At 38.0% G+C, this 15,149-nt stretch overlaps 1 protein-coding gene across 2 annotated transcripts in view; it reads right to left on the bottom strand.

The window, feature by feature from the left end:
• The window catches only part of LOC130927696 (CUB and sushi domain-containing protein 1-like), a 687,910-nt gene that overhangs the window by 195,024 nt on the left and 477,737 nt on the right, over positions 1-15,149 (bottom strand). For both annotated transcript variants that reach the window (XM_057853669.1, XM_057853670.1), the window contains exons 13-17: positions 9,043-9,225; positions 8,666-8,851; positions 5,845-5,985; positions 5,069-5,190; positions 4,875-4,947 (exon numbers count right to left, since the gene is read on the bottom strand). In XM_057853669.1, coding sequence (XP_057709652.1) covers positions 4,875-4,947; positions 5,069-5,190; positions 5,845-5,985; positions 8,666-8,851; positions 9,043-9,225 — 705 coding nt within the window. The remainder of the gene's footprint in view (positions 1-4,874; positions 4,948-5,068; positions 5,191-5,844; positions 5,986-8,665; positions 8,852-9,042; positions 9,226-15,149) is intronic.

Here is a 15,149-nt window from a genome sequence, read left to right as displayed (position 1 = left end):
TTTCATCTCAATACTTTGTTATGTACCCTTTGTTGGCAATAACGGAGGCCAAACGTTTTCTGTTACTCTTCACAAGCTTTTCACACACTGTTGCTGGTATTTTGGCCCATTCCTCCATGCAGATCTCCTCTAAAGCGGGGATGTTTTGGGGCTGCCGTTGGGCGACACGGACTTTCAACTCTCTCCACAGATTTTCTATGGGGTTGAGATCTGGACACTGGCTAGGCCACTCCAGGACCTTGAAATGCTGCTTACGAAGCCACTCCTTTGTTGCCCTGGCTGTGTGTTTGGGATCAGTGTCATGCTGAAAGACCCAGGCACGTCTCATCTTCAATGCCCTTGCTGATAGAATGAGATATTTACTCAAAATCTCTCGATACATGGCCTCACTCATTCTTTCCTTCACACAGACCAGTCGTCCTGGTCCCTTTGCAGAAATACAGCCCCAAAGCATGATGTTTTCACCCCCATGCTTCACAGTGGGTATAGTGTTCTTCGGATGCAATTCAGTATTCTTTCTCCTCTAAACACGAGAACCTGTGTTTCTACCAAAAAGTTCTATTTTGGTTTCATCTGACCATAACACATCCTCCCAGTCCTCTTCTGGATCATCCAAATGCTCTCTAGCGAACCGCAGACGGGCCTGGACGTGTACTTTCTTCAACAGGGGGACACGTCTGGCAGTGCAGGATTTAAGTCCCTTGCGGCGCAGTGTGTTACTGATAGTAGCCTTTGTTATTATGGTCCCAGCTTTCTGTAGGTCATTCACTAGGTCCCCCCGTGTGGTTCTGGGATTTTTGCTCACCGTTCTTGCTATCATTTCGACGCCACAGGGTGAGATCTTGCATGGAGCCCCAGATCGAGGGAGATTATCAATGGTCTTGTATGTCTTCCATTTTCTAAGAATTGCTCCCACAGTTGATTTCTTACCACCAAGCATTTTTCCTATTGCAGATTCAGTCTTCCCAGCCTGGTGCAGGCCTAAAATTTTGTCTCCGGTGTCCTTCGACAGCTCTTTGGTCTTGGTCATAGTGGAGTTTGGAATGTGACTGACTGAGATTGTGGAAAGGTGTGTTTTACAGGTAACGAGTGGAGCCTCGTTAGACCTCGTTAGAAAAATTAGACCTCTTCGACAGCCAGAAATCTTGCCTGTTTGTAGGTGACCAAATACTTATTTTCCACTCTAATTTGGAAATAAATTCTTTGAAAATCAAACAATGTGTTTTTCCTTTTTTTTCCCCACACTCTGTCTCTCATGGTTGAGGTTTAGCCATGTTGACAATTACAGGCCTCTCTAATGTTTTCAAGTAGGAGAACTTGCACAATTGGTGGTTGACTAAATACTTATTTGCCCCACTGTATATGTTTGTAAATCTGACTGATGAACCCAGTGCCTCCCCAAACAAGAACCTCACCACTTCCCTCTTTATTTGGTGCTCAGTTGGCTACAGAGACCGCATTTTGTTCTCCACAGTTATTTCTAGGGATGTCCCGATTACATATTTTTGCACCCGAGCCCGGGTTATCTGATTTTGAGAATCTGCCGATAACGAGTCTCAAACCGATATTGAAAACAAAATTATTCTTTTTTTTTTTTTTTTTTTTTTTTTTTTAATTGAACAAAAGTTCCAAATGTGTTACAGTACTGTACTGTTTACAATACCTCCTCTTCTGCTTTGTCGGGGGTGTTGCGGAATATAAAACGTTGATATTAGGGCTGTCAAACGATTTTTTATTCTAATTTTTAATTTTTAATCTAGTTAATTACAGCTTAAAAATTAATTAAAAATTAATTAATCGTAATAATCGCAATTAATCGCAATTCAAACCATCTATAAAATGTGCTATATTTTTCTGTAAATTATTGTTGGAATGGAAAGATAAGACAAGATGGATATATACATTCAACATACGGTACATAAGGACTGTATTTGTTTATTATAACAATAAATCAACAAGATGACATTAACATTATTAACATTCTGTTAAAGTGATCCATGGATAGAAAGACTTGTAGTTCTTAAAAGATGAATATTAGTACAAGTTATAGAAATGTTATAATAAAACACCTCTTAATCTTTTCGTTTTAATAAAATTTGTAAAATTTTCAATCAAAAAATAAACTAGTAGCCCTATTCTGTCCTCAATGTGTGTGAGTACACAAATTGACAGCGAACATAAGTTCCAAAAAGAAATCAGACGGAGTGGCAAAGTTGCATGGGCTTTACTGAAGTCATCTCTTTTTGACAGGAGCACATTTCTTGTATTTTTGTAAAACTGAAAATAACAAGGCAATGTGTCAATAACTTGCATAAATCACAAAATAACATAAAATGTACACACGTGTCCATTTGAGCAGTAGCACTAGCCAATTAGCTCACAAGCATCTAACAATGTAACTGCATTTCACCATATATGTGAACAAATTCAAATACACATCATCAATAACTATCTAATGCTCATGAATATAAACAAAGGAGGAATATAACTCACAAGCGATGCATGTATTAGACACAAACAGTGTGATGGGGCTATGAGAACTGCCACTGAATTCTGGAAGCGGACGTTAGCTGGTCTGAATAGCACTGTCTATTAGTGTGAGTTCGCGTCGACATATAATCACGTCAGAAAAGCGCGCCGAAACCCAAATAATCAGCTGCACTGAATCGGCAGCAGAGGGCGACATTACGCCACATAACATATGCAAGTCACACCCAAGCGCCAGCAGAGGGCGGAAAAACTCCATAAAACACAATTAACAAGTTGGCCTTTCACTGTACTGACATTTAAATCTGTCTGAGCGGGCCTAGTGCGTTAATTGCGTCAAATATTTTAACGTGATTAATTTAAAAAATTAATTAACGCCCGTTAACGCGATAATTTTGACAGCCCTAGTTTATATTTTAGTTTTTTGGGGAAATGCCATTGTATTTCTGGATTATTTTGTTACTTTTTAAACCTAAAAGCTAAAAATAATAATAATAATAAAATTAAACTTAAAAACCCGATCCTTTTCACCCGATTCCGATCCTCTGAAAAATGGCCCGAACGGCCCGATTTCCAATCACGTGATTGGGGACATCCCTAGGCAAGGCAAGGCAGGGCAAATTTATTTATATAGCACAATTCAACACAAGGCAATTCAAAGTGCTTTACATCACATGAAGAGCTTAAAAATCACATTAGAATCAATAGAACGTAAAAACAAAGACAATCGAAATAGGAAAGAAAATTATACATAGAAATCGCATTTAATCACGGATAAAATTTAAAAAATAATAATAATAATAATAAACAAACAAACAAAAAAATTGGTATTTCATACCAATCAATTAAAATAAAGGCATTGTAATTACTTGGACATTTTAAAGAATTAATGAGGGACTTTGATCTGCAGAAAAACTACAATTATACATTAATCACTATAAATCTACAAGTATTAGTACTAATCTAGGGACCATTTACACGACAACGGCAACTAGGTGAAAAAGCAAAAACTTTTCCAGAGAGCCCTATCATTTACACAGCGACAGCATTTTGGAGGGCTGAAAACGCAAAAATTTGAAAACACTTTCCAGAGTGGAAATCTTGAAAACGCTCCCGTCCCACAAAAGTGAGATTTGGGTGACAACTGACTTCCGTACTCCGGAACAGTAGGTGATGAAATTGCCCTAATATATTGGTCAGTGAAGAGGGTGAAGATACTAATGACGTCAGTGTACGCGAACTGTTCATCAATGTATGAAAATATGTCTTCAGGTAGCAGCCTTGTACACGGCATAACTGTGTTCAACATTATTCAAGGATCCAGTCAACTACTCTAATTACAGTCTGATGCGCTTTGCAATGTTGTAATTTGACCGGGGCAAAAGAGGAAACAGCAGAGGGGAAGGTGTTGTGACACCGCTTTGTTATTGAAAGTGTTAGGACACGGAAGTAATGCATTTGGTGAGCAACACACGTCTACTGTGTCTTCCTTTCTGCACATGTAACAAACAGAAGGGTTACACGCAGGAATCAAGTTTTGGTGGTGCTGCCACCTACACGTTGGCAATGGCATAGTACATCGCCAATTTGGAGGTTTCATGCACTTTTCCGTGTGCACGCAGTTTCCCCACAAATATTATCATTTAAATATAGAGTTAAAATAACGGCAAAAGACCATTTTTGCGTTATTGCGTGATATAGTTGTCGTGTAAATGAGGCCCGACTTACAGCATTCAATCAAAAACTTTTGAAAAGGCACTTGTTTAAAATTGGAACCAGCATCCTAACATACAGTATAGAGTAATTCTGGAACCCGCACCCTGTAACATACAGTATAGAGTAATTCTGACATCCAATTATAATAAAAAATATACTGCTTATATCGTTTCTTTTTTGTCCAACTACTGTATAATATTGCTTTTCTACTTTTTTTTTTTTAATGAGGCAGAAATCCTCTTTGTTGTTCCTCTAGGTGCCACAAACTGAAGACATATATTTATCCAGTATATTGAAGACTTTGAAAGCATTTTCTGCATTCACTGTGCATTAATGACAGTATTACTTAGATGTATGCCCTCTATTTTATGTGCATAGAATGTACTGTATGCTGTGCAGCAAGTCTATAATGAATACATGTAAGCAGTTTTTTCTTCCTAGAATCAGTGCAAATACAAATTAAGTTGCTGTTGAAAGCTAAAAAGTTTGCAGGCCCAAAATAGCAATGTATGCAGAGGCCAAGATGTAAAAGCAATACAATTGTTACTGTTCAAGCATGTGTGAGATTATTAGGGAAACTAATTTGAGTAAACCTTGCAAAGGACACAGAGTTAGAAATTTCAAACAGTAGTTCATTTCTAATGAATAACAAAAAGAAGAAATGTGCTTACCTTCGCAGCGAGGCACAGCTGCAGACCAAACAACATTTCCATCTTGAATAATGCAGGTCACCTGATCTGACCCCTGTAAATTTTATTGACAAGTGATAGACATAGGCCTTTTCGTTCAATTTACAAATTGAGACGTCATTTTAACCTTATCGTTTTAATCTTTTAATAGCATGTAACATGTTATTATGAATCACCTGTGTCCTAATGAAACCTTGGTCACAACGAAAAGCCAGAGAGCTGCCGAGCTGAAACTGGTCTCCGTACCGTTGACCATTAACAGGCACGCCTGGATCGTGACATTCATTCTGGCCAAATGCTTTAAGTAAAGCACAATTAGAAACAATGTTAAAAAATGACTATACAGTACACTATTTTTTTAAAATAGATGTTAAAAATAAAAAAAAAGGTTCACATTCTTGACTCATCATTGTTAATTATGTCCAATGCTTTAAATATTTGATTTGAATAGAAAAAAATTGACCTGCTATCTAGGGATAATTAGGAACATTGAAGGTTTTAGTCATTCAGAAGTTTTTTTCTTCCAAATGAGTTTTGAATTTTGGACATGTAACGCTGCCACAGTCAGTTTTCCGCCGCTCTTTTTTTTTTATATTGTCTTCACATCATGTCTTTTGTTTTGTTTCTGTCTCTCATCAGTTGCTGTTCACCTGCTCCTGATCTTTGCCTGCTGTATTGGAATTTTCAGGAGTTTTCAACCTTGGAGCAGTATGTTTTTTTTCCCTCCACTGCTGCCTGTCAACTCCATTGAAGACTTGGTTGTGCTTAACTCCTGCCTCCATATTGTCTTTCTGAATTTTGGTCCTTTGTCTGATACCGTGACAGATGCTACAAAAATACACCGATTCGATAAGGAAAGGACTACTGGATGTAAAATGTGAAAGCTGACATTATGGTCGGAATTACAATGTGTCTCGGAGTAGCTTGAAAGACAAACATCAAGAACACGTACTAGTATAGCTGATGTTGAAGCCTTTCCCGGTATTGGAGTGATCTGACTGAAATTCCAGTCTCATGATGTGTCCGTGTGAGGCGATTTGGGATGGCACATCCTTTCCAGAAAATGTTCCAAATGTGGTAGGCTCAGATAAACCTGAATGACACACAAACATGTATGTTATACATCTGCTTGTGGATTTACTGCAAATATATGTGCACTATTAAGTCAATCTTTTTTTTTAATGTTGTCATTTTTGTCCTTTGTGCAAATGCACCTTGACGGACAGGCTGCTTAACTGTTTCAGACCGGGTTCCAGAAATTTTGCAAATGCACACAAGCCTCCTCATTTTAAGGAGGGCATTTTGTACTGTTGGAACCCACAAGAGAAACCTTTTTTTTTTTTTTTAGACAGAATTACCCAAAAAATGTTGGCGTTTGCCATTTGTGACATGTTTAACCACAAAATGCCATGCTCCAATGTCTTAGATGACAAATGTACGGTCGGGTATACATAATAATAATGTTCTATATTTTACTACCTTGCACTTTTGCTATCTGCACTCTAGAGAGCACCTCAATTTTGTTATACAATTGTGCAATGACAATAAAGGCATTTATTCATTCATTCATAATGATGGTAAAAATAATAATATTAATATTTTTTGTATGAAGTATACAGTATAAAATAAAAAACCAATAGATTTGCATTTTTTTTAATGCAACGTTGGTCCAGTTCAATTGGAATGCAGGCTCATCACGTACAACGTAGTTCCAAATTGTGTGCATATATAACATATTTTCAAAAATGCTTATTTTCCAGGTAACTTGCCATGATTGATAAAAAGTGAAGCGAAGTGGAAGACCTGGATGCTATGAAACTTTAATTTCAGTTTGCCCAGTGCAACAGTCCTAATTGCCCTGCAATTTTCAAAAACATTGTCAGAGAGATAACATCTTTGCAAAGACACACTTATAGCCAGTCAATTAAACACAACTTTTGATGAAAACACCGGCCAGTCACAATACTTTATTCAATCAGTTACCTTGAATAAAATAGCTGCCAAGAGTCAAGTTATTCTGTGATCTGAATATTTTATCAATATCAAATCTGTTTACCATTATGGACACACATGAGGTTCAGGTACATGAATTGGAAATATCACCTGACAAAAATGGCATTCATGGATCTAAAGGTGATTAGGGAAAAACTGTTTGGCTTTGTATGTATCTACTTTGTGCCTTTAGATAGAATTCAAAATTTTGACATATTAAAAAAAAAAAAAAAAAACATTTTAATTTATTTACTTTTTTCTTCATCACTTTGATCTTGCAGCTTGGTGATTCCACCTTTTTAAATTTGTTGTGAGCCAATAGTAATCAAATTGATCAAAAATCAATGTTATCTTGGATAAAGAATTATAAATAGTTTCTGTTCCATAATAATATGTTTGTATAATCTTGCTAATTGACTGTGAGGTATTCCTCTACTATACCTAGGATAGATATATACAGTGGTATGAAAGGTATCTGAACCATCTAGAATTTCTCATATTTCTGCATAAGATCACCATCAAATGTGATCTGATCTTTGTTAAAATGACACAGATGAAAACACTGTGTGCTTTAACTAAAACCACCCAAAGATTTCTAGGTTTTCAAATGCAAACAGTGACAGAAGGGGGGAAAAATAAGTAAGTGGACCATCACATTTAATTTTTTGTGCCCCCTTTGGCAGCAATAACTTCTACTAGACACTTCCTGTAGTTGCAGATTGATCTGGCACATCGATCGGGACTAATCTTGGCCCATTCGTCTCACAAAACTGCTGTAGTTCAGTCAGATTACTTGGATGTCTGGCATGAATCGCTGTCTTTAGGTCATGCCACATCATCATTGGGGTTGAGTCTGGACTTCGGCCACTCCAGAAGGGGGATTTTGTTCTTCTGAAACCATTCTGAATTTGATTTACTTTTGTGTTTTGGATCATTGTCTTGTTGCAGCATCCATCCTCATTTTAATTTCAACTGTCGGACAGACGGCCTCAGGCTTTCCTGCAAAACATCCTTCCTTCCATTCATTCTTCCATTAATATTTGCAAGTTGTCCAGGCCCTGAGGTAGCAAAACAGCCTCAAATCATGATGCTCCCGCCACCATGCATCACGGTGGGATGGGGTGTTGATGTTGGTGAGCTGTTCCATTTTTACTCCACACATGATGCTGTGTGTTATTGCCAAACAATTCTGAACTCTTTGCATCATCTTTGGTGGACGGCCACTCCTTGGGAGAGAAGCAACAGTGACAAACTTCTCTGATTGTCGATTGATGAACATCCAGACTTTTAGAGAGGTTTTTGTATCCTTTCCCAGATTTATACAAATCAACAATCCTTGATCGCATGTCTTCGGACAGCTCTTTTGGCCGAGCCATGATGCACATCAGAAAAGGCTTCTGATCAAGACAACTCTTCCCAGGTGTGTGTTTTATAGTAGGCAGGGCAGCTTTAAACCACTCATCAATGATTGGGAACACACTAGATGTAGATTGTTTGGTAAAAATTGGTTTTAATTGCACGTTAAGTCTCCTTGGGCAGATGACTCAATTATTTTTCCCCATTCTGTTTGCATGCTATCCTCATTAAAATATGAAAACCTATAAATGTTTGGGTGGTTTTAGTTATAGCAGACACTGTTTTTACATCGTTGTGATTTTGACAATGATCGGATCATATTTGATTGATTGTGATTTTATATTGAAATATGAGAAATTCCAAAGGGTCAGATATTTTTTCATACCACACTACACGATTAATAGCCTAATAAGAGTGCTCCTCACCTTCATCTTTGACCACCAGCCAATCAAATTGTGGCTCCAGGTCAAAGTCAGAGAACAGTAAATGAATGCGGCTCCCTGGTTCAGAAATGATCAGCCATACACAGTTAAGGTTGTTCCCGTATTCCTCAGGATAGTTTGGGGACAACACCGTTCCTGATGGGGCCGTGAAGTTGAAGAAACAAGAGACTGCAAGGATAAAGAACAATTTAGAAAGAAAATTATGTTATATAAAAAAGGTAATTAAGTGAGAATAAAGACAGAGAAAAGGGAATGCAAAGGGGAAATACAAAAATAAAACAAAATTAATTAGTTTTTTTGGGGGGGCGAAGGAAAATAGAGCAGAAAAGTAAGTTAAAAGATAACACGTGAGTACTTACAGATGCAGCTGGGTTTATTACCAGACCACTGGTTATTATGCTGGCATGTAATACTCCTCTCGCCAACTAATTCAAATGCAGACTGGCAAAAGAAGGTCAGCACATCCCCATGTTGAAAGCCCTCGCCGCTACGATGACCAAATGCTGGCACGCCAGGGTCACCACAGCCTCCCCGTTCAATCTCTGCAGCACACAGAGATAAAGATAGCTCTGTTAATTACCCTCAACATACAACACAGTCATTCAGGTGAATTAACTGCCAAGTAAAAACTATAAAACAATTATGATGATGTTATATGGGTAAAAATAGCTGACTGATATGGCTTTCCACCAATATTCTATACCACATTGTGTATTCTTATTGGAGTAGTTGGTAAACTAGAGCCTATCCCAGCTGAATTTGGATGACGGTACACCAGCAAATCACAGAGCACAAACTGTAAAGAAAAACAAGCATCCCTACTCATATACAATGGGGCAAATAAGTATTTAGTCAACCACTAATTGTGCAAGTTCTCCCACCTGAAAATATTAGAGAGGCCTGTAATTGTTAACATGTCTCTCAACCATGAGAGACAGAATGTGGGGGGAAAAAAAAAAAAAAAAAAAAAAATCACATTGTTTGATTTTTAAAGAATTTATTTGCAAATCATGGTGGAAAATAAGTATTTGGTCAATACCAAAAGTTCATATCAATACTTTGTTATGTACCCTTTGTTTTGCAATAACAGAGGCCAAACGTTTTCTGTAACTCTTCACAAGCTTTTCACACACTGTTGCTGGTATTTTGGCCCATTCCTCCATGCAGATCTCCTCTAGAGCAGTGATGTTTTGGGGCTGTCGTTGGGCAACACGGACTTTCAACTCCCTCCTCACCCCGAGGCGTCAAAATGATAACAAGAACGGTGAGCAAAAATCCCATAACCACACGGGGGTAACCGAGTGAATGACCTACAGAGAGCAGGAACCACAGTAACAAAGGCTACTATCAGTAACACAATGCGCCTCCAGGGACTCAAATCTTGTACTGCCAGACGTGTCCCCCTAGCTGAAGAAAATACACGTCCAGGCCCGTCTGTGGTTCGCTAGAGAGCAGTTGGATGATCCAGATGAGGACTGGAAGAATGTGTTATGGTCAGGTGAAACCAAAAAAGAACTTTTTGGTAGAAACACAGGTTCTTGTGTTTGGAGGAGAAAGAATACTGAATTGCACCATACCCACTATGAAGCATGGGGGTGGAAACATCATGCTTTGGGGCTATTTTTCTGCATAGGGACCAGGACAACTGATCTGTGTAAAGGAAAGAATGAATGAGGCCATGTATCGAGAGATTTTGAGTGAAAATCTCCTTCCATCAGCAAGGCCATTGAAGATGAGACGTGGCTGGGTCTTTCAGCAAGACAATGATCCCGAACACACAGCCAGGGCAACTAAGGAATGGCTTCGTAAGAAGCATTTCAAGGTCCTAGAGTGGCATAGCCAGTCTCCAGATCTCAACCTCATAGAAAATCTGTGGAGGGAGTTGAAAGTCCGTGTTGCCCAACGACAGCCCCAAAACATCACTGCTCTAGAGGAGATCTGCATGGAGGATTGGGTCAAAATACCAGCAACAGTGTGTGAAAAGCTTGTGAGAACATTTGGCCTCCATTATTGCCAACAAAGGGTACATAACAAAGTACTGAGATGAAGTTTTGGTATTGACCAAATACTTATTTTCCATGATTTGCAAATATTTGTTTTTAAAAAATCAAACAATGTGATTTTCTGTTTTTTTTTGTTTTGTTTTTTTTTTGTTTTTTTCACATTCTGTCGCTCATGGTTGAGGTTTACCCATGTTGACAATTGCAGGCCTCTCTAATATTTTCAAGTTGGAGAACTTGCACAATTAGTGGTTGACTAAATACTTATTTGCCCCACTGTAAATGCCTAAGGACAATTAAACGTGAAACACTGTACATGGAAATGATTTAGGACATTTCTAGTGTTCTCGTCATTGCAGTTGTCATGAGAGTCATTTTTAAAGAATGTAGTTAACAAAATGAAAAGAGCATAATGTTTGACTGAATAATAATAATAATAAAAAGGAAAATAGTTTAGATTTACTGTATCAGGTTTTTAAAAGGCACTCTTGTATATCAATATTTAAGGTACATTTTGTTTATGAAGTACAGTAGGTACTGCCAGAGACATGACGTGGGTAGGACAGTGTCACGCTTGACATGTGGGTTTTTCAACCAAATTTGTCCAACGGACATGTCAAGACAAGTCAGCGCATCCTGTTATCGCAATATAATGTATAAAAATTCCAAAAATGAAGGGCAGTGACAAAAAAAAAAAAAAAAAAAAAAAAAAAATTTCACTCTAAGACGTTAGGCTAATCAATAAATTGAGAGTGCTTCTTCATGTTCAGGGTGAGGGGGGGATAACGCAAGGTCAACAAAGGTACTGGGGGGATTCGCATTACAGCATGTCTTCTATACCACCCCTGGAGATGTTATGAAAGCATTTGACTCTTAACTAACATTTTGGAAGAGAGCCAACATTTTTTGCAAGGTTTTCTGTCCTGTTGCAGAAAAGATAAAGAAATGCTTGCTGGAGACTGTTTAGTCTATATTTATATCCCTCCATGACTAGTCTGATGTCCCTATGAAGTCATTAGTGATGGGCAACTATAGCAATTAGTCACAAATCACCACTACAGTGCAACTATTCATTAGGGTTATTGATGAGGCCTAAAGTCTTTGTAAAGTGACAATACATACTTGAGACACATTACAAAAAGTGTTTTAACAATCACATTTTCAGAGCTTGTAGCAATTTGGAAAATGAATATTTTAATAAAATCAAAATCCATTGCAAACATTTAGTTTTGAATTTTGTCTGAAAGATATTGGTTTAACAATGTTTACTGTTGTGGTTGCAGCAGCATTTTACCATGTTGAGAGGTATTTTGGTAGGTTTCAGATTACAATTTGCGTAATGCTACATGATATCTTAGCATTTAACTAATACTTAATTCTTGGGCATTGCATCTCTTTTTAGAAGGTCCTTCAAACCTGTACATGCGAAGTATAATAATGGTTTTAAGAACAAATCTTTAAATAGAATTTTTTCATTGTCTTCAAAGGACTAGTGTTCAACATGCAAGCAATATAATTAGACATTTGTCCCCAGTGAGCTGTAGGATGGTGATTGTTATGCTGATATTGAACAATCACCATCACATACTTTCTGAGTGCTGATTTTTATCCTGACAGAAAATAAATTTGTGGAAGTTTGATAATGTGTTACATAGCTACAAAGATGACATTTGGATAAAGCAGTACACCGTATATGTTTATATTATGCATTGTGGAAGTCAATGTTTGTCCTGGTATGACTGAAGAAAACTAGACAGTGTCCACTCAACTAATGTCCTATCACGGAAATGAGATCCTGCTCCTCAAATTTAAGCAAATGCTACTTTCTTTAGAAGTGAGTTGACAGCATCCCTGATTGGCCTGTCAACAGCATGACAAAAACACTGCAGGGGACACCAGCAGCCAAGCTAATATGGTTATGTCAAGTCAGAGAAAATGGGCCGATTTTGGAGTGTGAGCGTGCGTGCGTGTGTGTGTGTGTCTCCACTGCAGAGCTAATGAATATGATAGAACCTGTTAGAAGGTCCATTCTAACGTGTTCCCTATCTCAGCTAAGCTGTCTTCAGGGACGTTGAGGAGCAATTTAGCTTTAATTGTGGAAGGCAAAACAATAAGTGGCGGCATGCTCCTTTAACTAACAGGATGATGTTTATGACAGGGAGGAAAATATCTCAGCATCGTATAAACACACATTTAAATGCACATGACTTGTATTTCACTCCTGAATGTTACTTCTATTATCCTGGTTGTCTGAGCAAGGGTGTCCACCTGTACGGTTTTAGGACGGACAATCAGCCTTTTCGGTGATGTGTCCGGCGTCCGGCACAACCCATTAGCTGGATGCTATTAGTCGGGCTTTTAAAGAAAATGGGCTGCACTTATGTTTATGTGACGCAACTAGAGCTGAAACGAATACTCGAGCAACTCGAGTAACTCGAGTTTAAAAACTGATCCGAGTAATTTTATTCACCTCGAGTAATCGTTTATTTTGACAGCTCTAAGCATCACGTTTTGCTCGGACTACTTTTAATGCAGGACAACGCGCTGATGTCACATGCGTAGAGGAAGAAGAAGAAAAAAAAAAAAACAACACTGCAGCCGACAACCGCTACAAACGACGCCGACGTTGCTAAATACTAGCCCGCACGATGCTATGTTGGTAGCAGGTAGAGTCTGATGAGTCTCATAGAGATCACATGTATGTTGAACTAGATGCAAAATGACAGACTCAGCCGCCTCTGGGCAGCGTTAGCAAACAGCCGCCATCTTAAAGCAGTAGCGCGCAAAGCGCTAATAAAGAGTGCTAATAGATAAGATTAACGTTACTGTCACTAGCTCACATAACGTTAGCCCTGCGGAGGGCTAGGTTTCTATTAATTATGACCACTGTTGATGCGTGGCTAACGTGTCTTACATACAGGCTTTAACATAACATACCGTTGTGGAGTGATGAGGGTGTAAAATAAAAACTCAATAATGCTAACTATCAATTTTAGCTCAGTAGTCATTGCTGGATAAAACACCAAGTAGCACTGGTCCCTAATGTGCTCCAATACAGACTGTATCATGCATTTATTTTAAACACTGCAAAAACTCAAAATCCTATCAGGACTTACAGTTTAGACTAACTTAAAACGTAACTAGAACTTAAAAATGGCTCGACACAAATAGAAATGCACTTGAAACACGTGGGGAAAAAATCCTAACTTTTAAGTGATGTGTGTTATCAAGCGTAACGGCATTTTTAGGTATATATGTATATATATATACAGTGGTACCTCTACATACGAATTTAATTAGTTCCAGGACCTTGTTTGTAAGTCGAAATGGTCGTATGTCGAGCAGGATTTTCCCATAGGAATACATTTTAATTCCATTAATTCGTTCCAAAGCCTAAAAACGTACACTAAATTCTTAATAAATACTGCTGGCACTGTTACAAATGGCAATTAAACATAGAAAAACAAATAAGTTATAAATAAATAATTCAGAATAATATAATAATAAGAAGAATAATTAATAATTATTCCTGTAAATAATGTAACGAATCGGATTCTAATATGGCGGACACTTTTTACTGTCCCTGAACGCACCGCGAAGCTGACGTCTCAGTGAGGTCGGTGCAGTAGAGATAATACTTTCGTTTTCTTGAGAGCAGTCAACTGCTTAAGACAATGGGCGTTTTGTGTTGGATAAGTTCTTAAATAAATGATAAAAACGTGACGAAGCTGGCGATTTCCTTGGCAATGTTACCACAATAATAATTGTCACCTTAACTTATAAATAGTGGCAAACGGTGGTCGGAAGAGGACCATGGAGCTGTATTGTTGAGCCAGTTCAGGGACGCGCACCCCAAGCTCATATTTTTCTATAACTTGCATCTTCATTTCAAAGGTAAGCATCACTTTTTTCCTTGTTTCTCCAACTGTATCAACTTTTTTGAAAACTGTTGATTTCTCACACAAGAAAATCCACCGTGCGTTCGTTTGCAGTGCTGTCATGTCGTCGTATTTCGAGCATGTCGTCGGATGTAGAAACAAATGGCGAGTCAAATTTTACGTCGGATGTCGAAAAGATCGTGTGTCGAAGCGATCGTATGTCGAGGTACCACTGTATTTGTTTTTTTTTTAATATCTAAAGGTTTTTTGAGTGGAAGCAGTGAATTAGTCTTTTTTTAAATTTTTTTTTATTCTAGTTACATCTGAGATGCAATTCTTGGCTGTTTTCAACAATATACATCCAAAATAAAAACATTGATTGACTGAAAATGGTTCAAGATTAGATGAAATGTCTTGTTTTCTCATGTATATTTATAATTGCTCTTCACCTAAAAATATATGTGTTTTATCCGATTACTCGAATAATCGATAGAATTTTCAGTCGATTACTCGATGGCTAAAATATTCGATAGCTGCAGCCCTAGACGCAACACAGCCCCACGGTTGTCACACCTAGTCTTTGATTGG

The sequence above is a fragment of the Corythoichthys intestinalis genome, chromosome 1 (assembly GCF_030265065.1).
Source record: "Corythoichthys intestinalis isolate RoL2023-P3 chromosome 1, ASM3026506v1, whole genome shotgun sequence".
Taxonomy (NCBI): Eukaryota; Metazoa; Chordata; class Actinopteri; order Syngnathiformes; family Syngnathidae; genus Corythoichthys; species Corythoichthys intestinalis.
This window is presented reverse-complemented; position numbering and strand designations above follow the sequence as displayed.